This window comes from Monodon monoceros, unplaced genomic scaffold (genome assembly GCF_005190385.1).
Source record: "Monodon monoceros isolate NGI ecotype Baffin Bay Population unplaced genomic scaffold, NGI_Narwhal_1 Super_Scaffold_5, whole genome shotgun sequence".
Classification (NCBI taxonomy): domain Eukaryota; kingdom Metazoa; phylum Chordata; class Mammalia; order Artiodactyla; family Monodontidae; genus Monodon; species Monodon monoceros.
This window is the reverse complement of record NW_021703782.1, coordinates 13,550,849-13,576,064: the sequence shown is the minus strand read 5'-3', so window position 1 is coordinate 13,576,064 and position 25,216 is coordinate 13,550,849. Positions and strand designations below refer to the sequence as shown.

General features: G+C 38.3%; 1 protein-coding gene across 1 annotated transcript in view; it reads left to right on the top strand.

Annotated features, from left to right (window-relative positions):
* The first annotated feature begins 209 nt into the window (after positions 1-209).
* The window catches only part of ADAM28 (ADAM metallopeptidase domain 28), a 58,319-nt gene continuing 33,312 nt past the window's right edge, over positions 210-25,216 (top strand). Inside the window, exons 1-9 of the mRNA XM_029201469.1 lie at positions 210-261; positions 7,412-7,515; positions 11,792-11,868; positions 13,370-13,448; positions 15,276-15,352; positions 16,982-17,174; positions 18,925-18,996; positions 19,899-19,970; positions 24,726-24,895. Coding sequence (XP_029057302.1) covers positions 210-261; positions 7,412-7,515; positions 11,792-11,868; positions 13,370-13,448; positions 15,276-15,352; positions 16,982-17,174; positions 18,925-18,996; positions 19,899-19,970; positions 24,726-24,895 — 896 coding nt within the window. The remainder of the gene's footprint in view (positions 262-7,411; positions 7,516-11,791; positions 11,869-13,369; positions 13,449-15,275; positions 15,353-16,981; positions 17,175-18,924; positions 18,997-19,898; positions 19,971-24,725; positions 24,896-25,216) is intronic.

Here is a 25,216-nt window from a genome sequence, read left to right as displayed (position 1 = left end):
CAGACTGTGGCCAGAACTTCCGCCTGCTGTGCCATTGTCACAGGACCATAGCTCTGAGGTTGTGCAACACCTTTAGTAAACACTTCCTGAAGCAGAGACAAGAATGAACCCTGAGGTTTCATTCTGTCTCACTTGAGAGGAAGGGACAAACCCAGTGCACGTCTGCTTGAGACAGAAGGACAGACACCAGGCTCCTGGGATCACCCAGCATGTGGCGAGGGCTTCTTTTGACAGCCACTTTCCTCCTTTCTCCACTTCCGGGTAGGTGTTTAACTCCTTTTCAGGTTCTGTTAAATACCCAGGGAACTGCTTGCTTTTCATCTTCTCCCAGTATTTTTTTTTTAACCAATTTTACTAACCAGTTGAGCTGGTTTAATTTGTTGTTTTGGGGGGCCTGTACTGATTTAAACACTCAGTGTAAAGGAGAGGCAAGCAGACTTCTTGAATCAATATTTACACGTCTGATCTGAGAACACTTAGAAATCAGAAGGGAAATTTAATTCAGCATCATTTAAACAGTGAATGTGATCTTTGCATCAAAGAATGGAATGCACCCAAATCAACCTTGTCAGTTTTTAGAGCAGTTAAGATGAGGCAGGTTTGACTGGTTATTGCGGTACAGAAGGCTTCAGAAAGTATCTATTATTATTATTGGGGCCAGTTTGATTCGTCCTATTCCTTTCAATCACATTTTTATATTTAGTCCTTTCATTATTGGTGATGATAAATATGACGAATTAGAAATAAGTAGTGGACCCATTTCATGTTTATAAAGCACTGTGATATTACTTGATCAAAACAATGTTGCCGTTGAACTTATGTTGATCATTCAGTTACATTTTGCTGGTTAGATCAAACATTTGTCGACTGAAAAAAAAAAAGCACAATGTGAGAGTTGTGAGTGAAGTTTTATTTGGGGCAAAATGAGGACTATAGCCTGGGAGACAACTTCTCAGATAACTGTGAGGAACTGTTCAGAAGAAGTAGGGCAGGGAGATCAGTATTATGTGTTTTGTTGAAGGGGGATCCATGGAATCAAGCATACATTTTGGCAGGAGGTTGCTGCTAGTCACGGTGAGCGGATGTCTCCATTAATAATTTTAGAGCTTTTCTAGATATGAGAAAATGCAAGAAATTGGGTTCATAACATCTTCTCCTAAAAGTATCTAATTATCTGAAGGTCTGTTCTGCCAGTTTTTCCCAGAGTACAGAGTGCCTCATTTCTGATCTTTGCCGGCCCTGAACTCCTGTTTCAGGCTGTGTATTTGAAGGTCAACTACTGCAGTGGCTAGTGACTTCATTCTTTTTTTTTTTTTTTTTTGGCGTACGCGGCTCCGGACGTGCAGGCTCAGTGGCCATAGCTCACAGGCCCAGCCACTCCGCAGCATGTGGGATCTTCCCGGACCGGGGCACGAACCTGTGTCCCCTGCATCGGCAGGCGGACTCCCAATCACTGCGCCACCAGGGAAGCCCCAAGTGACTTCATTCTTGTAGTGCCAGATGGTGAGCAGCAATTTTTAGTTTAAGAATTCAAAAGTAGAGTAATATTACTTCCTAATAATCAATTATATCTAGCATATCTCTCCATCTCTGATGAATTCTCCAATTAGATTTTGGTTAAATTACATTGGCTAACACATTTCCTTTGTTTATTTCTACTTCGAGAGCTTATTGAAATTCAGCACGTTAGCTTCAGTGCGTGAGACTCCTTCCCTGGTAAACCTTTTCCTGGGCTTTAGAATGTTTGCCGGGACCTAGAAATGGGAACAAATTATCAACAAGAAGGATGGGGTTAGGTAGGGAAATATTCTCCTACCCCTTTTGCCCACTCAGTACTTTGTCACTAAAAGCATCTTTCCTTTTACGCTGGTTTCTGATTTGTTTTTCAGACTTGGGAGAGTTTTAACTTAACATCTTTTGGTATAGAACTGTGCTAGGAATTTAAATTATTGACTTAAAATTCCTATTTTTTGAGTCAAAGTTAATAGAAATCTTCTTTCCCTACATTCTCCAAAAGTAGGATCACTGAACACTCTCTGGGACACTTTGCTTGGTTGAAACATAAGAATTGTTTGTGTACTAGCCTTACCCAACAGCATAAAGATCAAGCTGGGTCTGTTAACAGAATAACATAGCTACCAGTGTGGTCCACCCACATTATAGTCTTTTCGGTGAATTTGGGCATACTAACTGATTCTGTTCTCCTGTCTTTGCATTCACATCATTTGCCCCAAGAGACAAAACATTTTTAGAGGTCATGTCACAAACTGTGACATCTCTGAATACTTGGTGAGAAGGGGACAGAGGTTCTGAAGTGGCTTTTGTGAGGATGGGGGGATGAACAGAAAGCTGCCTTCCCTTATCTTCCATCTGGAACAGAAAGCTGCCCCCTCTTTTTTATTTTCCATTGTGTATTTTCAAGAATGTCTCCATGAATCCGACTGCCAATTCAGGGGACACAGGTTCGAGCCCTGGTCCGGTAGATCCCACGTGCCGCAGAGCAACTAAGCCTGTGAGCCACAACTACTGAGCCCACGTGCCACAACTACTGAGCCGGTGTGCCGCTACTGAAGCCCATGAGCCTAGACCCCATGCCCCGCAACAAGAGAAGCCACGGCAATAAGAAGGCCATGCACCACAATGAAGAGTAGCCCCTGCTCACCACAACTAGAGAAAGCCTGTGTGCAGCAACCAAGACCCAACGCAGCCAAAAAAAAAAAAAAAAAAGGAATGTCTCCATGGTCCCTGAAATAACCCTGAAATGAAATACCCACTGAAATGTAAGACATAAAGCCATTTCCATTTTCCCATCTCTTCCTTTTTTTGTTTCTCTGCCCCCATCATCCAGAGAATAAGTATGTGCCCCTCCAACCATGACTCCTGCCCAGTTCTTACATATGCGAAATTAAAAAATGAGGTCAAATCAGGCCAACTGTTTGTAATGAGCTTTACAATCCCCTGAGAAAAATAACTTAGAAGATTTCATTGTAGGAAAGGGAAAAAAATTTAAAGAATGTGACAGGTGCTTGGGGGTGAAGAAGTAAGGAGAAATTTCTTTACTTCAGCAGAATATCCAGGGGGTACAGTACTTTTTGAAATTATTTTATTTCAAATTGCAATTTCTTCCTGTCTCCATAAGTCGACTGGAAGACCCCAAAGAGTATACGTAATTTGATCTTTAGAGCCAAAGTGATAGACATAATTAGGATGTGTTTTTTCCTTTAGTGTTTGTACTCACTTTTACTGCATGAAGTTTAAAATCACCAGATAGTTTGATGGGGTAGCTTGACGGGGTACAGAGAATCCCAGAACTTAAGTCCATGTCATTGCATAAACCCTGATTCAGGGCTTAACATCATGTGTTTAGTTTGAAAAGACATTGCTTTCAACAGTTTTGAACAGATTTGAAGAAAAATGGAAATATCAGTATTATGTACAAAGGGGCTAAACTCTAAAATGGCTCCAAACACATTAAAAGATAAAGTAGCCATCCAGACTAATGTCTGGTATATTAATCTTGTCAACAAGATTTAACTTTTCTAAAGACAGAGGGAGGGAGGCAGAGAGAGAAAGAGAGATAGAGGAAGGAAGAAAGAGAAAGAAAGAAAGAAAACGGTTGGAAGGAAGGATGAAAGGAGGGTGGAAGGAAGGTCAGAAGTTTCCAGATTAAAAGAGAGTAAAGAGGGCTTCCCTGGTGGCGCAGTGGTTGAGAGTCCGCCTGCCGATTCAGGGGACGCGGGTTCGTGCCCCGGTCCAGGAAGATCCCACATGCCGCGGAGCGGCTGGGCCCGTGAGCCGTGGCCGCTGAGCCTGCGCATCCGGAGCCTGTGCTCTGCAACGGGAGAGGCCACAAACATGAAAACTAGATAAAATACCTGACCCTAGAGTGGATCCTGCACTGGAATGGGGAAAATGCTATAAAGGATATTATTTGGTCAATTGACAAAACTGGAATACTGATGGTAGATTAGGTAAAAGTACTGGCTCAGTGTTAAATTTCTTAAATTTGAGAGCTGTGCTATGGCTGTGTAAGAGAATATTCTTGTACTTAGGAAATACTCAAGTTTGTAGGGGTAAAGAACCATGATGTATGTAGTGTAACTCATCCTCAAATGGTTAGAAAAAATTGTGTGTATGTGTATGTATATTTATATACATATGTATGTGTATATACACATATGTATATATGTGAGAGACTGAGAATATTCAAAATCTCAGTGACAACAACCTCAAAGTATTGGTGGCTTACAAGAATACTTTGTCACTCATGAACATGTTGGCAATAGGGTAGATCTGTGAATTAGGTAAATCCGGGTGAAGGATATAAAGACGTTATTTGTACTATTCCTATTCTTGCAATTCTTGTATACATTTGAAATTATTGCCAAATAAAAAGTACCCCCCCCAAAGTACCCCCCCAAAGATTTCACTTTTCTAAAACTAATAAACAGTGAAAATAATGATCTAACCCAAAGCCAAATAAGAGTTTTCTTTTTCTTGATCCGGTTTTGCTAGTCAAAACTAATCCATCCCGTGAGTTCTGTGGGAGAGAGAAAAGCAAGCATTAAAGTGAATTAGTAGAAACATATTGTGTTTCATCTCAGATTTGTGTAATCCCTGGATGATAGTTGTGTTGGTTCCACAGGCCTCAGAATAACAGTGAGCTGTTACACAGCTGGGAGGAGACGGCACCATCACACCTTAGGATGATGAGCCAAACAACACTTAGGTCTGTTGCCTCTCTTTAACTGCTGTATAATTTGTTGTATCTCAAATCTCGTTCTTTCAGGGCCTTCGCGGTTTCAGAAAAAGAAGGGCCACTAAGGGAAATTCTATCTGTTATCTTTAGAGAATGTACCCTGCTGCAAGAATGTGAAAAGCTGGAAATCTGTTCACTTCACACTGAAGAAAGTGAGAGGTTGCTGGAGGCGTTTTAAAAAATATCCTGGTTTAGTTTCTTCATTGATTTGTTTTGGTTGCCATTTGGAAGTGCTTGGCCATCAAACAAAGAGTTGGAAAGAAATTTCTCCACTGATTTACATGCTTAGACTCCATATTTCATAGTCAGTTGGGAAACATTAGCATTTAGATACTAACTAGAGGCATGGAGGTCAATGTGTATATCAGAGAAAACTTGTGTTGGTTGGATTGGCCTGTCCCCTTCTCACCACTTCTGAAGGGGAGCATGTGAGTGTTATCCCTTTCTGCTTTTATAAAAAGAATTAGTTGGGTAGTTATTATTTTATGAACTGAGGGCAGCTTAGACTAATATTTCCCATCAGAATAATGTGTGTTTCATACAGCATTTTTAGAAGAGTTACTCTGGTTGCAATGTTGGTGAATATATGGCTTCATGAGCTCCATATTAATGGGACTAATTGCATTGATTGAACACAGTCCACCAGACAGCATACGGGTGCCTTATGGTGTACTTAGAGAGTAACAGGAGACTGTACGGAATTGCTACCATCAGTTAATTTCTGGCAAGAGTAATTTTCTTACTCTTGGCATCTTATTATTTTGAAATAATTATGATAATTAGGAAAATTTTCACTCGATGGAAAGAAAATGACTGATTTACTGTTCCTTTAGGCTTTTGAACCTCGCTTATTGTTTTAAAACTAACATTATTATTTTCCTCTACCAAAAATTAATTAAATAGAAATAAAAGATGCCCAGTGATTAGCTCTAGAAGTAAGAAGTAAGTGACTGAGGGAACTTGTGATGTAATTCTTGAAGTGTGACTATATAATGAGACATTTTATCACAAGGTTCTGAATAGAACATTATTGAAATGACCGTCACCTATTCAAAGAGATCATTGGAGATTCTGTATTTATTTGCATAAAGTTGTAGACTACTTGAACTGTTCTTCAAGATCATTTAATCTGCCCCCTCTTTTCACAATTAAAAAACCCAAACTAAACCCAAAGTTAATGTAGTCTAGTGTTGACGCCACGGCTTTAAGTGTTTTTGAATTATTTTTAACAGTAAATCTTGAGCCAGTGAAAGAAATGCCATTTCATCACTTTAACACTCCGTTTTTGACCCAGTGAGCTTTTAGCAAATTTAATCACTTTTTCTATTCTTCAAAGTTAGATATGCAAATGGCTCTTGAATGGTCAGAAGAATGAAAGCCATCCTAAAATGATAAAAGAAAATTGATATCACTAGGAATTTTGAAAAGTTTCTACTTTAGTTTCTGAACAAACTTTGAAAAAATAAGCATTTATTCTCTGGAACATCACTGGGATAAGTGTACATTCATGCAAAGTGACTAATGAAAAATACTGTTTTATTTGCTAAAAGATCAACCCCATCACATAAATTTATGTTATCATAGAATTTAGGTTTGCCTATTTTAATGACCTAGAATTACCCTCTAGTCATTTAAAGCCTTTCCAGTTCCAGTTAGGAAACTGCTGGGTTGGGGCCATCCTGTGGATCCCTGTTCCCTTGTACCTACATTCTCTGTGGATCTGCAGCCCCTTAACCTCTAAAGAGCTGGTCTGTTGACATTTCCTCAGGCACTTCTTTATACAGAGCAGGGACTGGACCATGTGGGCAAATAAAAAAGAAAATAGAAAATTCAGCATCAGCTTTGGGAAAACTGAATTTCTCTGAAAAAAATAACTTCTAGAAACAACATTGAAATGAGAATTCAAGATGCCATAGTAGGTTGAATCTTTCCAATTCTCTTTCAATATAACTGCAGGTTCAGAAGTTTTCCTTCCAGGCCAGTCCTAGTGTTCTAATTGTCTGCTTCTCCAAGTTTCATGTTTTTCACGTTTTGTATTCAAAAATGAAGGTATGTCTGTACTGCAAAAGTCAGCCCCTTCTATGGAGCTGATATTGGAGCCTTTTCTTACTGATTTCGTTTCTTTCATTACTGTAAAATATTGCTGTTGGAAAACCCAAGAAAAATATATTAGAATCTGAAATGGTATCCATTAGTTATTTCATTTTTATGACACTGTGTAGTTTCAGAGTGCTTCAGTTTGATTATTCTGACACTGATTAGGTTCTTAGAGGATTACTTTGGCTTCTGTTCTCCTGTCCTGGCTTTTGCCTGAACCTTTTGCTCCCTTCCCCTAGGGGACACAAAGTGGTAAAGAGAAGCGGGAAAATTCCAAAGAAATATCTTCACTAAGCTGAGAAGCACCAGTAAACTTTCAGTGGGAGAATATCTGAAGATATAGATTAAAGATCTGAGAGGAAGAGTGGGCTTCTAATTTTGCTGATCTTTTCTGGTGTCTGCACTTTTATAACTCTCTCACATAACTCAGTTAAAGCCCCTGCGTGTGGCATCATTCATCAGAAACGCAATCAACATGACCACTACCGAACAGCATATGTTAGTTCTGCTTAGCTGAATCTTCTCTACCTTTTTTTTTTTTTTTTTTTTGCTCAGTAAATTCTATAAAAGAACTCCCTGGAGTGAAAAACTATGAAGTGGTTTATCCCAGAAGACTTCATCCACTGCATAAAAGAGAGGTCAAGGATCCAGGTCAACAGGTACAGCTTTTGATTTAATAAAGAATTTTGAATACATGCACACACACACATATACACACACATACGCATATATATAACTATATTTAATATGTAGATATATATACATATTTTTGTATATATACATACACACATTTGTGTTTTTTAACCTGTCTTACCTTTATTAATCTTCACAATAACCCAACATTCTATTATTAGCTTTATTTTGATTTTAAAGTTCTGGCAGTTGAAATAAACTAACTGTCCAAGGTCACACAGAAGGTAAACTTTATTTATGGTAATTTATAATTTATTCTGTTACTTCTAAAGAATTTGATGCAACTTCTTTTATCTACCTCTTTATATATCTCTATCTATCTATCATCTATACATACACACATACAAACAAAACCGTGAACACTAAAATTGAAGTAAAAAATAAAATATTGTGGGTGAATAAATGCATATATGTGTAGTAAATTAGGATTAATTACTGTAATTGAACATAAAATTTACCTCTTTTTTCAAAAGAGTCGGCTATTAAAGTTTGTAGAATTCTTACCACTTGACAAGACACACATTCTCAATCAAAAGAGGAAAGCTAAAACATAATGATTCATTCCACAGCAATTTTCTAATTACCTACACCTGGAAGTCTTCTGCTGGGTGCCAGGAAAATACAAATAAATGAGACATAAATGACAACTTTTACATCTACCTATTGTAAGATGAAACTCACTGGAAGCTCATATTCCCCAACTGGACAAAGTTCCTCACAAATTATTTTTTCTAAAGCAAACACATGTATAGCAACAGAACCCAGAGTAGACTCTGTTTCCCAAAATAATTGTCTCTCAACAAAATGTTTCTGCTAAATTTATATAGGACCCATATGCATTGGATTCCCTGTCAATATGGCTTTCTTCAAATGCTTTCTGGCAGTCTCTTAAAAATGCCAACTACATCTTCCACTGAATATTTTGAGGTGAAAGCCAAGTTGCTAGAAATTAACTTTGTGGTTTCTGTGTTGAGACTCTTGGTCTTCCTTGTGCAAATAATTGATTAGCAATTACTTGAAACATTTAGAATTTAGAGTGCATGGGACAGAGGGGATCCCTGTATCTACAAAGATTTCAGTCTGGATTGATCACTTCTCAAGGCAGTAAAGAGGAGGACTCTTGTACTTATTATTATACCACTGTGCCCTCTGCTGGACCAGAGAATTAAGGCACCAACATTACCTGTCAGGTATGCAAAGAGCATGGCCCATCTTTCTGACTTCCTCACACCTGGCCACATTACTTAAGATTTGAGCTAGAATGAAGTAATCCTCTGAAACATTTTCTGGAGGAGGCACTAACAGCCAAGACAGAATCTTAAAGATTTGATTCATGATTGTATTCTTGACTGTATTTTACATACATGGCATAAGGAGACCTGAATAAGCGTTTGTTGAATAAGTGAGTAAATGAGTAAGTAAACAAATAGACAAATGAATGAGTGTAAGTGGAATACGTTTCCTATAAACCTGCATAGATGTATAGTCAACACATTCTCAGTCAAGGTCCCTGATGTTGAAACTTACATTCTGAAGGTGGTCACTGTTCTTGCAGTCTTCAGATCACATGCTTCCTTAGAGGCCAAAAATATCTTGCTGTTGGTCCATGCCTTAAAACAAAATATCTGGGGCTTCCCTGGTGGCACAGTGGTTGAGAGTCCGCCTGCTGATGTAGGGGACGCGGGTTCGTGCCCCAGTCCGGGAAGATCCCACATGCCGCAGAGCGGCTGGGCCTGTGAGCCATGGCCGCTGAGCCTGCACGTCCGGAGCCTGTGCTCCGCAACGGGAGAGGCCCGCGTACCGCAAAAAAAAAAAAAAAAAAAAAAAAAAATCTGGCATCACAATGCCTCCCCTATTGGGAACAATGTCAGGCCTTAGCTAGGTCCACCAAGGCTTTCAGAGGCCTCGGATTACTGTATGTTATCACAATAGTTGGGCTACAGGGTTTCCTTTGTGTATTCACAGGCGTCATGTTGACTTTACAGTTCTGTTTCCATCTCAGAACCATACAGGACTCTAACCGTCCCAATCCACCCACTAGACCTTACCCATGGTGTTTCCTGGAGGAAATTTTTATTTATATAGTCCCTGTGCCCAGTTAATCTTACTCAGTGGGCTCCAAATCATTTCCTTCTAGTGGAAGCTCTCCAAATCAAGGTGCCTATTTCCTCTCCCAACCCATAGCTCAGAACCTAGATATAATACAAATAAGACACACTTCTTATTAGCAGGCATTGTTCTCCACCATGAGCTTCTACTTGAGAAGTACAGTTATAACATTACCCAGTGCACCCTCTTTCGTATAGTCTCTGGTTTTCTTCTTTGCTGTTTTCTTTCATCTGTACCCTCTATGATAGTATTGGCTAAAACTCCCATTACCCAATTATCTTTTCTGAAACAACCTCCAAATAATATTTTATCTGAAAATCTACTAAAATCCATTGCTGACAGAAAACAGATATCTGGAAGGCTCTTCTGTATGGACGGTCATATCTGGTATCCTCCTAATTTTTTCATTTTATCTGGCCTTTCTTAAGCCTGAACAAGAAGTGGTGACAATTCTCCATGACGTTTGTTTTCAACCCTCAGGCTTTTTTCCAGCTCCTGTTATTCATGAAAGTGAACTGAGTTAGAGCAGCTTCCCCTCCTCTAGACCCACAGTGTAGGATATTTATAGTCTGAGATTTTTGACACCAGAGACACACTTCAATAACTGAAAATTTAAAGGAAATTTTAGCTGAAATAACTGACCTCGGAGATGGCAAATCCCTGCACAACACTCTGACCAGATGGCTCTAACTTTTTTTTTGTTTTTTTTTGTTTTTTTTTTGCTGTACACGGGCCTCTCACTGTTACGGCCCCTCCCGTTGCGGAGCACAGGCTCCGGACGCGCAGGCTCAGCAGCCGTGGCTCACGGGCCCAGCCGCTCCGCGGCATGTGGGATCTTCCCGGACCGGGGCACGAACCCATGTCCCCTGCATCGGCAGGCGGACTCCCAACCACTGCGCCACCAGGGAAGCCCCTTTCTTTTTTATCAACAATTTTATTTTTAAAAATTTGTATTGGAGTATAGTTGCTTTATAATATTGTGTTAGTTTATACTGCGCAGCGAAATGAATCAGCTATATGTATACATATATCCCCTCTTATTTGGATTTCCTTCTCATTTGGCTCTAACTTTCTATTGTCCCTGGATGAGCTCAGGTCCTTTTCTCTCCTTCAGCAGAGGGAGGAGACAAGACAGCTTGACCTTAGGTGTAACACAGCAGCGGAAGCATCACTGAGTCCATAATAACTGGTGCTTTATCACGTTTGCTCTGCCATATTGGATCTCTTTAATAGAACAATGTCCTGGTACTTCCCGGTGAATTGGTAGATATTACGTGTCACCGTGGCTAATAACCCTGTTTTATAGGACAAAGTCAGAATTCAGCACCTGATAGCATCTTCTTTAAAATTCTTCTGTATAGACCTCTCTATCTCCTCCTGTATATATAAATCTAAACTTAAAATAGTTCTCCTTTTCCACACAGTTTACTAGAAGTGACATTTTCTTTGTGAACACCCGAGACTATGTTTTCTTCCTGATGACTTCTTCCTGCCTTAGGGTACAGATTCATGTCATTTTGCCCATATTCTGCCCTCCACATAGCACTGAGAAGACCTCTAGACCAAATCATCAGTTGAGAGGCTTGCGGGTCTTTGGGTCTGTGTGCATAGTAGTACTTCTTCTCAAATAACTTCCCCACCCTGTGTCACCTGGCTAATTCATATCTCAGCTGACATGTTCCTTCCTCAGGAAAGCCTTTCCCTGCCCTTAAGACGTTAGACATCCTACCCTGCTTCCAGATTCATACCCCTTATCATATAACTCACTTCTATTGTCTGTCTTTCCAAAATATTATAAGCTTTCTGGCAGTCGGTACCAATTTTTCCTGCTCAGAGGCCAGTTTCCAGAACTTAGCAGTGCCTGGCATATAACCCACACTCACATCTTCTTTGTAGAATGTGAGGCTGCCTGGATGGATAGATGGGTTTGTATAAAGGCCTCAGATAATGTGTCTATTGAGTTGGCAGCTGTTTGACTTGTTAAAAGAGGCAGAAGCAGACATTTGGAATTATAGAGACCACTGTTAAAGAAAAGCATACATTGCTTTCTAATGATGAGACAGATGGACATAGCCAAATTAATCTGTGTGTGTATGTTTTTAATCACCAGTAAGTGTTTGTGCATTTTTGCAGGAAAAATTTGAAACTGAATTGAAGTATGAAATGACAGTTAATGGAAAAATCGCAGTGCTTTACTTGAAGAAAAACAAGTAAGAGTCTTTACTTCTGATACTGTCCTCACCAACAGCCGGTTAGCATGTGGCAAGTGTGATAACTGAGTCTGTTACTACTTAGGACTCCCACAAACCTTGGCTAATCATCTTTTACTCTCAAGTGACCCAAGGGCTTCCGCGAGTATCTGTTTGTACTGAAGTAGTAGAGACACTGAGTAAGGTAACAGTTTACTAGTGTTCTGCCAGTTGAAGTCATAAAACACAATGAACGAGGTGCGGGCAGACGTATATTTTATCAGCTTCTATGAAACAGCACATAGATTTTTAAGTCTCCCCCATGCATCACTGCATTTTGTTATTTTAACACTGAAAGATTAGATATTAAAAAAAATTGCAACTATTTTCATCAGAAAAACAAGACATACATAAGTTAAATAAACTCTAGGGCCAAAAAACAAGTCAGTGGTAAAAACTGAATCAGGGTCCCCTGATTGCAACGCCAATGCTGTTTCTACCCAGCCAACCACTAACCCTCCATTTTCTCATACATTACATTTTCCTGTATTCCTTCATTCTCTTCATTCAGTTCATTGAAATTCAACATTCTTTTTCAAATTTCACTACCTCAGCTCTCACCCAGATCTTGATCATCCTATATCTAGACTGTATCCAAAGTAGTTTCTTCCTAATTCTGTGCTTTCAAGCTTTATTAATCCCTCAATTATTCAGTATAGGGCAATGAGATTTTTTTTTTTCCCCTCAAATAGACTATCACCTTTTGCAAAAAGCCACAACTGTCGAGAGTTTGGAAACAGTGTGGTACAATGGAAATAGTACAGGCTTTGAATTCAGGCAAATCTGGATAGGATTCTTTGCCACTTGAACTGTTTAATCTCATCTGAAAAATAAGGAGAGTAATATTTATCTGGTAGGATTGTTGAAATGATTAAATGATATGTGTAATAGGTCTATCCCAGCAGCCAGGATAGAGCTGGTATAGAATACATATTAGTTACTTCCCTTTCTCCTCGCCCTGCCTCTTTTAAAAATATATTCAGACTCCTGTTTGCTGGTGGATAATTGAAAGAACTTGAGGAAGCTCAGTGAGAGCGCTGAAAGAGCCCACACTACCAAGTGCAAGTCAGTTTTCAGGACACTTTCCACTGCTGCAACTGTTAACAGCTACTGGTAACTGACAAGGACTGGGTCAAAAAGGCAGCCATCCTTAGCTGTGGGGAAGAACATTGCTCTTTTCAGTCATTTTCATCAACTTTGCCCTACTCAGTTCTATTTCTTCCTCAAATCTCTCCTCAGACAAACAGGCAGAGTCTGATGAGGAAACAGACATTGTTCCACACTACTCAGGAATGTCCCTGCCCTTCCCACTCTCTCCAGTTTAAGCATCCCTTTCACGCTTGGATTTGCCCTGAGGGGCTAAGAGGTAAAACTTTGCTCCACACCCAGGGAAAGCTCTCCCTTTGATCACTGGACTTTGCAATTAGCATGAGTAAACATGACATTTTCCTCCCACCCTCAGGGGTCTCCTTGCACCCGGCTACACGGAAACATATTATAATTCCACTGGAAAGGAGGTCACCACCAGCCCACAGATCATGGTAAGACAGAGTATCCTAAATTCATTGCTAATTGGCTTGTGACCCACACACTCAGAAGCAGTGTCATTGCCAATTAGTGAAAGTGAAATGGTGTTATGGCAACGATGTTTTTTTCACAGTAGTAATTTCTTTTCTTTAATTTTTATTTTATATTGGAGTATAGTTGATTTACAATATTGTGTCAGTTTCAGGTGTACAGCAAAGTGATTCAGTTATACATGTATATATATATATATCTGTTCTTTTCCAGATTCTTTTCCCATATAGCTTATTATGGAATACTGAGTAGAGGTCCCTGTGCTATACAGTAGGTCCTTGTTGATTATCTATTTTATATATAGTAGTGTATATAAGATGTGGTGCCTATATACTATGGAATATTACTCAGTCATAAAAAAGAATGAAAAATCCCATTTGCAGCAACATGGATGAATCTAGAGATTATCATACTAAGTGAAGTAAGTCAGACAGAGAAAGACAAATACCATAGGATACCGCTTACATGTGGAATCTAAAAAAAAATGATACAAATGAACTTTTTTACAAAACAGAAACAGTAGTCATTTCTTAATAGATCCTCTAACATTTTTACAGTTTGACAAGAACAAATGTATTCCTTGACCACCATGGTAACCCTTTCCAGCCTTTAAGGACTCCTTATAGGAGAGTGGGCAGAAAGAGCTTCTTATTTTCATTTGAAAAGTAGAGAATTAAATGTATCTGGTGTTCTTATTCAGTGCCAATCACCTCTCAGGATCATGTAGTCTCTCAAACTCAAGACTATTTCCTCAATGGTAGAGTTGTAGAATTCTGTGTTTTCCCTAAATAATTTCCACTCTGGACTCTTATTCAGAGAAGAAGACAGGATGAAGTGGTATGAGGAGTGTTTTATCCTTGCCATCTATTCTGAGGAAGTTTTTCGAGCATTTTCTTCCATAGCAATGCACAGAGGTTTATGTGGGCCAATACCTCACCTGTTCCAAAGTACAAAGGTGAATTTGACTGAAGTACATCCATGTGAAAAAGTGCTAAGACTGAGCATTTGGCTTCGAGTGGATACAGGGATGTTAAACTAATCTAGTTAGTCTGGTGGCGCTCTTTGGAAAAATCAAGAAATAACAGCACAAACTGAATAATCCATTCATTGGAAAGAGCTCATCAGTGTTAGGAAATTTTACTGAGCAATTAGCCAAGGAAAAGAATGAATGTCTGGTGTTTTGGGGGCTCAGGTTTTAAACTTATACCTGTGAGTTGTTTTTTTCCCAGACTGTATTCATCCCTGTTATCCTTCTTCTGCAACAACAAAATTTACAACAGTGTTTAGTTAATGCCCCCTAAGCATTTGGGATCATTAGCTGAATAGTAAAGATTTTAACCACAAAAGGCTGCTTAAAAAAAATTTTTTTAGGGAGACTTCCCCGGTGGTTCAGTGGTAAAGAATCCACCTTCCAATGCAGGGGATGAGGGTTTGATCCCTGGTTGGGGGACTAAGATCCCACATGCCGTTTGCCAACTAAGCCTGCATGCCACAACTACTGAGCTCGCGTGCCTCAACTAGAGAGCCCACACACCACAACTAGAGAGAAGCCAGCACGCCACAACGAAAGATCCTTCATGCCTCAATGATGATCCTGCGTGCTGCAACTAAGACCCGATGCAGCCAAAAAAAAAAGAAAATAAATTAAAAAAAATTTTTTTTGTTGTTCAGCATAAAATGATTTGAAAACATTATAGATCTTGTTTCAAGATTTCAAATTCAAATTTAGTAGCAGGTCTAAAGTACATGCACACTTTTCCTTTGTCAAACCCCTTTTCCCTTTTCTCTAGGATGACTGTTATTACCAAGGACACATCATTAATGAAAAAGTTTCTGATGCTAGTATCAGCACATGTAGGGGTCTAAGGTAAGGCTTCATAATGGTTTGTTTGTACCTGTGATGATGGGTGTGTGTGTGTGTGTGTTAATTACCTAAAGAATCTCAAATATAATAAATTATACTATAGTTGAGTATGAATTCTAAGGACTCAAAAATTGTGAAATTTGAAGGAAACATGGCTTTTCTTGGTAGTAGTTTTTAAATTACACCTCTGAATTGCTTGCAGAGTTGTCTTTGTTTGTTTGCTTGTTTTCAAAATATAGGTTTTTGAGTCCCAGTTTTAGAGTCAGAATCTTTAGGGAATGGGAACACCTCTCTTCACTCTAAACTCTCTCTAGTGTGTCCAATCCATGCCTGTGACATCCATTTCTCTTGGGATGTTAATGACTTGTCATGTATTTGTCTACAGTAAGATATCTCTTCTGATGCCCAGACTTCATTAGCTCACTTCCTCTTCCATATCTCCATATCTCTCCATATCTGGATATCTTAAGGAAATCTCAATCTTAATATACTCCAAATCAAACTAATGATATTCTCCCTCATGTGGCGTTTTTCCAGTGCTTCCTATCTCAATAAAAGATATAGTCAACCAACCACCTAATGCAGAAACCTAGATTCCTTGATGACTTCTTGCCTTTCAAATACGCATTTTCTATCCATTTAACAAGCCCTATTGATTATATGTTCTAAATATTCCCTGAGATTATTCACTACATTCTCTCTCTACTGCCACATCCTAGTCTAAACTGCCATGATCCTTTAGGCAGACTGTTGCAATAAATCACCTAACTTATTTCCCCAATCCACTCTTCTACTTCCATGTATGCCTAGTCCAGTCTCCCTGCTATATATTCTCAGACTTTTGCTTCCTAGCAATTATCTGCCATAATTGCATGTATTACATATACATCATATAATTGTATATATTTGTGGATCAAATGTGATTATTCGATCCACATCCATCTTCCTTATTTGAATATAAGCTCCATGAGATGAGAGACCACGACTCTTTTCCTTTTACCTTCTGCCCTTGCTCCAGTGTCTAATGAATAATGGGTGCTCGCTCCCTAATTCATGGTTAAATGAATCTTAGCTCAGGGCTTTAGCAGAGAGAATCGAGAAGAAATTGATAATATTCATTGATTATGTGCCTTACGTATTATCTCCTTCAATCTTTACAACTATACTATTAGGTAGATATTATTATTCCCATTTCAGAGGTGGAGAACTAAGGCTATGTGAGTTTAAGTCTTTTTCCCATGGTATCACGGATAATAAGTGATAGACTCAGAATTTTAACTCTGTCTATAAGACTTCAAAGTCTCTTTTATTGTCGGTGTATCTTTAGAGCAGACCAGGCATGAGAATCGGAAGGACTCTTGACTGAGAGTCGGGAATTTTCCATTCTAGCACCAGTTCTGACACAGGTTAGCTATATGACTGCAGTAGTTACTTCTCCCCAACTAGTCCAATTTCCTCATAGAGAAAATAAGTTTAGGTAATCTCTAAGCGTCTCTTCAGCTATAATGTTATACTATATTTTACTGCCATGAGCTTGGAATGCTTTGGCATTGGTCATTTTTTGAAGTCGACAAGTCTTTAGTGCTCAGAACTGGAATATTTTTAGGAAGCTTAGATTCTTGTGTTTTTCAGGGGTTACTTCAGTCAGGGAGATCAAAAGTACTTCATTGAACCTTTAAGCCCCACAAATCAGGATGAACAGGAACATGCACTCTTCAAGCACGATCCTGATGAACAGAAGACTAACAGCAACTGTGGGATGGATGACATGTTATGGGTACCTGAAATTCATCAGAATGCAGTCCCATCGGCCACCAGTCTTCTTGTATGCCTACTTTTATTTTTTATTTGCGGTGCTCTCATGTATCTCATCCTGGCTGCTCTGGTTTCCAGTCTTAGTAGCTCCAACTGACTGAAACTTTACAGTCATTGTTGAAACTAGTAGGTTAAAGAGACATTAAAACCTTACTGTACATTGACGATTTATTTAATGAGTGTGTAAGGATCAACTATTATTAACAACATGTTGTGTGCAAGGGTTAAAAAGATGCATCGATATAATGCTGGCCTCCTAGAAGCAGACAGCTTTCGTGATGCTACAACATACAACAAAGGTGTAAAGTATTATTACTGCTTTGAGATAAAATACCCTGCCTTCTCCATGAATGAATTTATTCAATAAATCTTTCTTAAAGTACCGCCATAGGTGCTGGGGATATAGCAGTGGGCAAAATAAATATCAGATCTTCCCACAGGAACTTAGAATATTCTTTCATACCTGGAATTCAGCTTCTGGTCACAGAAGGAAAATGAATATTGCTTGTGTTTGAAACTATAAAATATATACACAAAAACTTTGTCATTATTACCTTCATTTTCTTTAGGATACGCTTCACATCCAATCATCTCTTCTACTGATACATGTTCTCAGAATGCATAAGCACTGGACAGAATAGGTTTGAATAAAATAGAATCTCTGTTGGATTCAATTTGCTATGGGTTTAATTCTACCAGCAGTATGATATCTAAGAGTCCAGGAGAATCACTCTGAGCTATATGTTCCTATGAACGTTGATCTCCTGGTTTAGCTTGGTACAGGCCTCTAGTCTTTCTGTCTCAATTCCTTGGTAACTGTGTGCAAATAACCTCGCTCTCATGACATCTTATTGTTTGGTTTTGCTACTTCTTCTCAGTTCCTCTCACTGTTATCCCGCCTCTGATGGACCACTAAATATTAGAGGCCTCATGTAACTCAATACTGGGTCCCATTCTTTACTTTATCTACACATTCTTCCTAGGTAATCTCATCCAGTGCTATGTCTTATTTAAATAGGAACTTCACTAATTACCATCAAATGTATATCTCCAGCCTTTGCCTTTAGAGGCCAGACGGTTACAAGTAGCTACCTACTTCCTGCATCTAACCCTTGTCTGAATTTCTCATCTGGCCTTTTACCAATTTCTACTGATTAAAGAGTTCAAGAACCCAGATCAGTAAAAAATCTACTGTGAAACATGTTTTTTATTTTTGTTTCATTTTGTGGAGAGAAAGAAACTGAAAATAGGGAGGCTTGGAATGTGGGAAGGAGATCAAGCACTGTCTGAGAAGAAAAGGACAGACTGGGTGCCGCGGTGGCTCTGGACTTTGCACCATTGGTAAAGGAGGGTGTATTCACTGGGATAGGAATAAAAGGCAACCAAAACAAAACAAAACCCTAGGAGGATGCTGAAGTTAATGTGCCTCTATTTCACAGCAGGCTAGTGGAGAAAGTCCACCGTTCAAAAAATATGAAGACTTTGGTTTTATTTTTAGCACTCAGTTGTGTAATCCTTTACACTCTTTGGTAAAAATGAAGGGGCCAGACTAGAATATCACCAATGTCTCTTCTACCTCTGACATTCTGAGCCTTGTCTATAGATGATTCTGGATGGTTAGTTAGAGTCAAAATGGTAATATTGTCTTCCTTCATTCCCAGACCAACCAATTCTTACAAAATTACTCATTTAAAATTTAAGAATGACTCTTGCAGAGAAAGATGTTGTCTTAGTAATCTTCTTTTTTATGTTTATTATAGAAATCCAAAGACCAGAAGGCTTGGGAACAAAATAAATACATAGAATATTTTTTGGTCCTGGATAATGGTGAGGTAATTATATCAGATAAATGTGTCTTTTAAAATGCTATACTACATAAATTTATTATGTAAGATATTAAATAATGGATGGATAAGTTTTTAAAAATAATGAGTATGAGCTATTCTTTTTTACAAATTGTTTTGAACCTAGGAAATATAACATATAATTAGACTGATATGATCTTACCTTTTAAGGAATGTACACCTAATATGATATGCATAAACTGATTTTTTTGCACTATAATGTGCCTTTCTCATTGTCTGAAGAGCCCCAAACTTATTTTCGAATTAAATTCCTTTGTCACTTTGTCTTCTGTTAAGTAGTTAAATCACTGGTAAATTAAAATTTATGCTCATCAGGGAGTGGTAAATAAAATAAAAAAAAAACTAATGGATAGAATTTTCTGAAAAAGATGATTTTTTGGTAATATTCATTTTTAATCTTCTTTTATAAGAATGCATTTTATATATTGATTGTTCTAAACCTGAAGTCCACATGTGTGCTCTCAAAAGGAAAATTTTTGTGTTATGATAATGTAAGTTAGTTCAGACCCTAAAATTTTGACCTCTCTTATTATACTAAATTCACTTACTGCTCATATTTTTTGAAATAAGTAGACTATTCCTTGCACTAGTGCTCCTCAGCTTAGGAAACCATGGTATTTAACTGAAAATATGTCTGCAATAGCTCCTTAGAGCTTTACACTGAGCTAGTACTTCAGGGGACGAAACATGATCTCTTCTTCCAGACTGCTTTAATTTAGGTAGAGAAATAAGGAAGTGCTTTGTTTTTAATGTTTAAGTGTTAACTTTTATAACTTATCATTAGTTATAATAAGTAAAATAAAGTGAAATTGCTTTTTCTTACCTTCCAATTATATTCATTTCTATCAATGTCTATATTTTGTCTGTAGTTTAAAAAGTACAATCAAGATCAAGAGGAAATAAGAAAGAGGGTGTTTGAGATGGTCAATTACATCAACATGGTATGATATATTTTATTAAGTGTAATTTTAACAATTTGCTAGGTGGTGCCATTGGGTGTTTCTATGAATGTTCATGAAGCAGGGAAGAAAAGCCATTAGTCCTAAGACTAATACTGCTTACTGGCTCTTGAAGGGTGACCACAACTTTGGCAACTTAATTGAATATTAATATTACATGATAGAGAAGTATCTCACATACTCACCACACTATTCTCAGGTCCATGAAGATATAGGAGGTGGTTTTGTTTCATGGTTTTTATTTTTCTAAAACCCAGTAAGAAAATGCTGACATACAAATCCCAATAGAAAACCAATCTAAGGAAGAAAATGGAAAACCAACCAACCAACCAACCAAAAAACAAAATAAGCCAAGCTCTGGTACATAGCAGCTTTCAATACCTAATCTCATTTAATCCTTGAACAACGCTAACATATTATTAAACGTAATTTATAGCTAAGGAATTAGTTTCTAAGATGCAAAATAACTTGCCTAAAATCACAAAGTTAGGAAATGGTAGAGAGAAGATTTCAACTTAGATTGGTTAGATTTCCACGCCTGTTTCCATTGTACAACTGTTGATTTGGTTCTTTAAACATGATTTTATTATCTAATTTCTAAAAACTTTTAAAAAATGATTTTTATATCATTTCTATTTAAATCTGCTGCATTTCCAAAACCCATTCACTCTCACAACCTTCTATACTAAACTAAACTATATGTTAGTTTAGTTTAAACTAAACTATACTATATGTTCTAAACTAAACTATATGTTAGTTTCCTATTAGTTGAACATATGGTTACCTACTTAGTTGAAATGGCTGAGTCACTTGTGGTCCTGCAAATCCTCTGAGGATAGAAATAAAACGAAGGTGGATACAATGACCAAGGTCACATCTCATCTTCTCACCACAAAGAGTATGCTGACTCCTCTTAATGAGCCCCAAGAACTGGCCATATTTATTGAGCACCTACTTTGTGTCGGTACTTTTCTAGATTACGGAAATAAAACGCGGGACAAAACTGACAAATACCCTTTTTTTCAAGGAGTTATCCTTCCCTTCAGGAAGTTAGCATCCTTGTTCAAGGAGGCAAACAAACAAGTCAAATAAAGAGTATGTAAGATGGTGATAAGTGCTATAAAGAAAAATAAAGCAGAGTTTTTAAAAAGAGAGAAAGGGAGAGAGAGAGAGAGAGGAGAAAGATTGAGATATCTTGGGTGCTGTGTTAGGGAAGTCATTTCTAATAGGGTAACATTTGAGTAGAGACTTTAAGGAAGGGAGAGAAGTCTGACCCTAGGCAGAGCAAAGGACCTGAGGGCAGAACCTAGATTGCCTTGTTTGAGGAATAAGGGGAAGGCCATTGTGGCTGGTTGTAATAAGCCAGGGCTAAGGTGGGAGATGACATCTAAAGGTAGCAGTGGGCAGAACCTGAAGGCCCTGTGGGTCTGCTTAAGGACTTTGCTATTCTTTTTTTTAATTGAAGTATAGTTGATTTACAATGTTATGTTAATTTCTGCTCTGCTGTACAGCAAAGTGATTCAGTTATACACACACACACACACACACATATATATATACATTCTTTTTCATATTCTTTTCCATTATGGTTTATCACAGGATACTGAGTGTAGTTCCCTGTGCTATAAGTAGGACCTTGTTGTTTATCCATCCTATATATAATAGTTTTCATCTGCTAATCTCAAACTCCAAATCCTTCCCTCTCTCACCCCCCTCTCCTTTGGCAACCACAAGTCTGTTCTCTATGTGTGTGAGTCGGTTTCTGTTTCGTGGATAGGTTCATTTATGTCATATTTTAGATTCCACATATAAGTGATATCATATGGTATTTAGCACTTTCTTATTCTTAAAGAATGAGGAAGACATTGGAAAGCCTGAGCTGAGGTGTGACATGTTCAGATCTGTGTTCTTAAAAGATTACGTTGGCCATTCTGTTGAAAATAAACTGAAGGAAAGCAAGGGCAGAAACAAGACCAGGTAGGGGAATCGTGTCATAATTCAGGGCAAGAGAAGATGGTGGCTTGAGAAAAGGCAGTGATGGGAGACCTATTGAGAAGATCTGATGTCTGGACAGAGTCAACTGGGTTTACGAGGTGGGTGGAAAATGAGAAGCATAAGAAAAAGAGTGGAGTCAGGTGACACCAAGGGTTTTGACCTAAGCAACTTCAAGAATGGGGAACAATGGTGGGGGATGATGGAAATCTATCAGAGGAAAGATTAGGTTTTCCATTTTGGACACAGCAACTTTGAGATATCTCTTTGTATAAAAATTTCTAGGTGGAAATGCTGGAGATACAAGATTGAAGTTCAGGGCAAGAGATGGCAGGTCCAGGTCCATAGATATAAATCTGTGACTTTAGCACATATAGATGGCATAAGACACAGGTTAGCAAACTGTAGCCTGTGGACCAACTCTGGCCTGTTGCCTTTTTATAAAATAAAGTTTTATTCAAACACAGTCATGCCCATTTGTTTATGGTTGCTTTCCTGCTACAATAACAAAGGTGGTGAGTAATTGCAACCAAGACCACATGGCCTCAAAGCCTAAAATATTTTCTACCTGGACCTTTGCAGAAAATGTTTGTAACATCACCAAGGGAATGGGTGTAGATAAGTAGGAAGAGGACACAAAGATATATACTTGAAGTACTTCTCTAAGGAGGAGTAAGAGGGGAAGAGGTGAGAGAGTGGAGGTGAGACCAAGGAGTAGACAGTGAGATAGGAGGAAATCCAGGAGAGGTTGTTATTCTAGAAGCTACTTGAAACAAAAATCTATCAAAGGAAGACATGATCAATGATGTGAAATGTTCTGAGGACCAGGAACTGGCCACTGGATTTAACAAAGTAGAAGTTATTGGTCTCCTGGATGAAGCAAGTTCCTGTGGAGTGTAAAAGCATGATTCCAGGGAGTCCAGGAGACAATGAAAGAAGTGGAATTAGAGACAGCAAATACAGAAGTTTTGTTATAAATGGAAGCAGAGAAATGGGGCATAAGTCATTGGAGGAAGAATCATAAAGAGAAATTCCGGTCCCGCCACGAAGAGGCATCCTTTATATGCTGATGAGAACCACTGCACAAAAGGCTAAACACTGACAGTGAAAAAAAGATGGAATAATTTTTGGAGGAATCTCTTTGATCTGGGGAGAGATGGCAGGTCCAGTGCATGCATGGAGAAGTTGGCCTTGGGCTCACAGTTCATTCATATAGTGAGGAAGGGGAAGCACATGTTGTTTGAACAGGTGTAGACCAGTGGGTGGACGGGGTGGGAGCTTGTGGAGATTCTCTTCTGGTTGCATCTATGCTCTTCGATGAATTTGGCAGCAGGGACATCTGCTCAAAGTGAGGATTTAAAAGAAAGTGGCAGAATTTTTGAGAAAGAAGAGCAAGCATGAAAAAATGTATAGAAGGTTGTGAGAGTGAATGGGTTTTGGAAATGCAGCAGGTTTGCTGGAGGGTGGTTCAGACCACTTGAGGTTAGTGGTCATGGCTTCTAAGTGAAAGCAGCCAACATCATTTGTTTTCCCCTGTCTGTGTTCGGGGCTTGATGGAGGAGAGACAGAAGGGAGAGTTTGTTTTAACCGGGATTGGAGTTTTGTCAGGTGAGTAAGATAACGAAGAGAAGAATAAGGAAGTTGGAAAAAAAATCAAAGGCAAGATTTTAATCTGATTAGATTTTTACTTTGCTTTTGATGATAATTGCATTCCTCAACACTTTTCTTGTTTTCTTGTTTTTTTTTGAAAAAATATCTCCTCAGGTTTCTCAGCAGAAAGTTGCCCCAGGAGAAGGCCTGTAACTGTGTAGTTTTTTTCCCCAGCTTTATTGAGATATAATTGGCATATTACATTGGGCAAATTTAAGGTGTTCATTGTGTTGATCTGATACACTTATATATTGCAAAATGATTAGGTTCGCTCACCTAATAGGTTGGCTAACACCTCCATCACGTCACATGATTCCACCATTTCTTTTCTGTGATGAGAACATTAAAGATCTACTCTCTTAGCAATTTTGAAGCATAGAATACAGTATTATTAACTTTAATCACCATGTTGTACATTAGATCCCCAGAACTTACTCATCTTATAACTGGAAGCTTGTACTCTTTGACCAACACTGTGCAGTTTTATGGACTATAGTAGTAATTTAAGTTTTCATCTTTAGAGTAAGTGTATTGTCTCATAAGCTTAACTAGTTATTTCTAAAGGTTATTCTATATGCATTGTAGATTATTTGGTTCAGTCCAGTTTCAAGTATTAGAGGTCCCTTACTTTATTGTAACTCACATATGCAGGACTTTTTCATGTAGCCTGTTCCTTTTCTGATGTCCAAATCAGCACCGAGTCAAGCTTGCTAATTCTGAAAAATTATGACTCTGAGGAAGTTACATAGCATTTGAGGAAATATATTTATAGTAAAGTCATAGTCATGAACTACTAGCAGGAAATTATAATATTTTTTGAGGTTGCAAACAGGAAAAGTTTGTTTCAATAGACCCTTTGTTCCAAAAAAGGGAGTTTATAGACCTAAAATATCTAAGGGTGCCTGTCTTGCCTACAAATGGGGATGCTAGTGTCTGCCAAAAGAGATGGTAACTTCCATTTCACAAGTATGTTTGGAAAGAAGGTTTTTACAGTGCTGTTGTAAATAAGTTTCAAAATCTAAAGTACACTGAAAATATTAAAAGATAATAACACCATTATGAGTTGTTACTTTGCCATTTATTCTCTTTCAACAGCTTTATAAAAAGCTCAATATTCATGTTGCCTTAATTGGGATGGAAATCTGGAATGACAAGGATAAGATAAAGATATCCCCCAATGCAAGCCTCACCTTGGAAAATTTTGCTAAATGGAGGGGGGGTGTCCTCCTAAGAAGAAAGCGTCATGATGTTGCTCAGTTAATCACGTATGTAGAGATTTTCCCCTTTGTATGTTCTGTGGTATTTGCCATAGACATTTTTCAAAGCCTTGGCAAAGCAAATGGTATCTCAGGTTACAGGTGTACACATAGAGCATTAAAAGTTTAAAAAGTATTCATTTGGATCTTATGTTGCATGTGCTCTTACTTTTGTTCCAACGATTTCTTTTTCTTTTTTTTTAAGAGAGAGGCTAGTAAGTGAGCAGTGATTCATAACAAGCTTGTTTGTTTTGATTGTGTATAACAGAAAGGAAAGGCGGGTTTAGATAATGGCAAGAGGGATTTAGATTCAATGTTTTAAAAGAATGG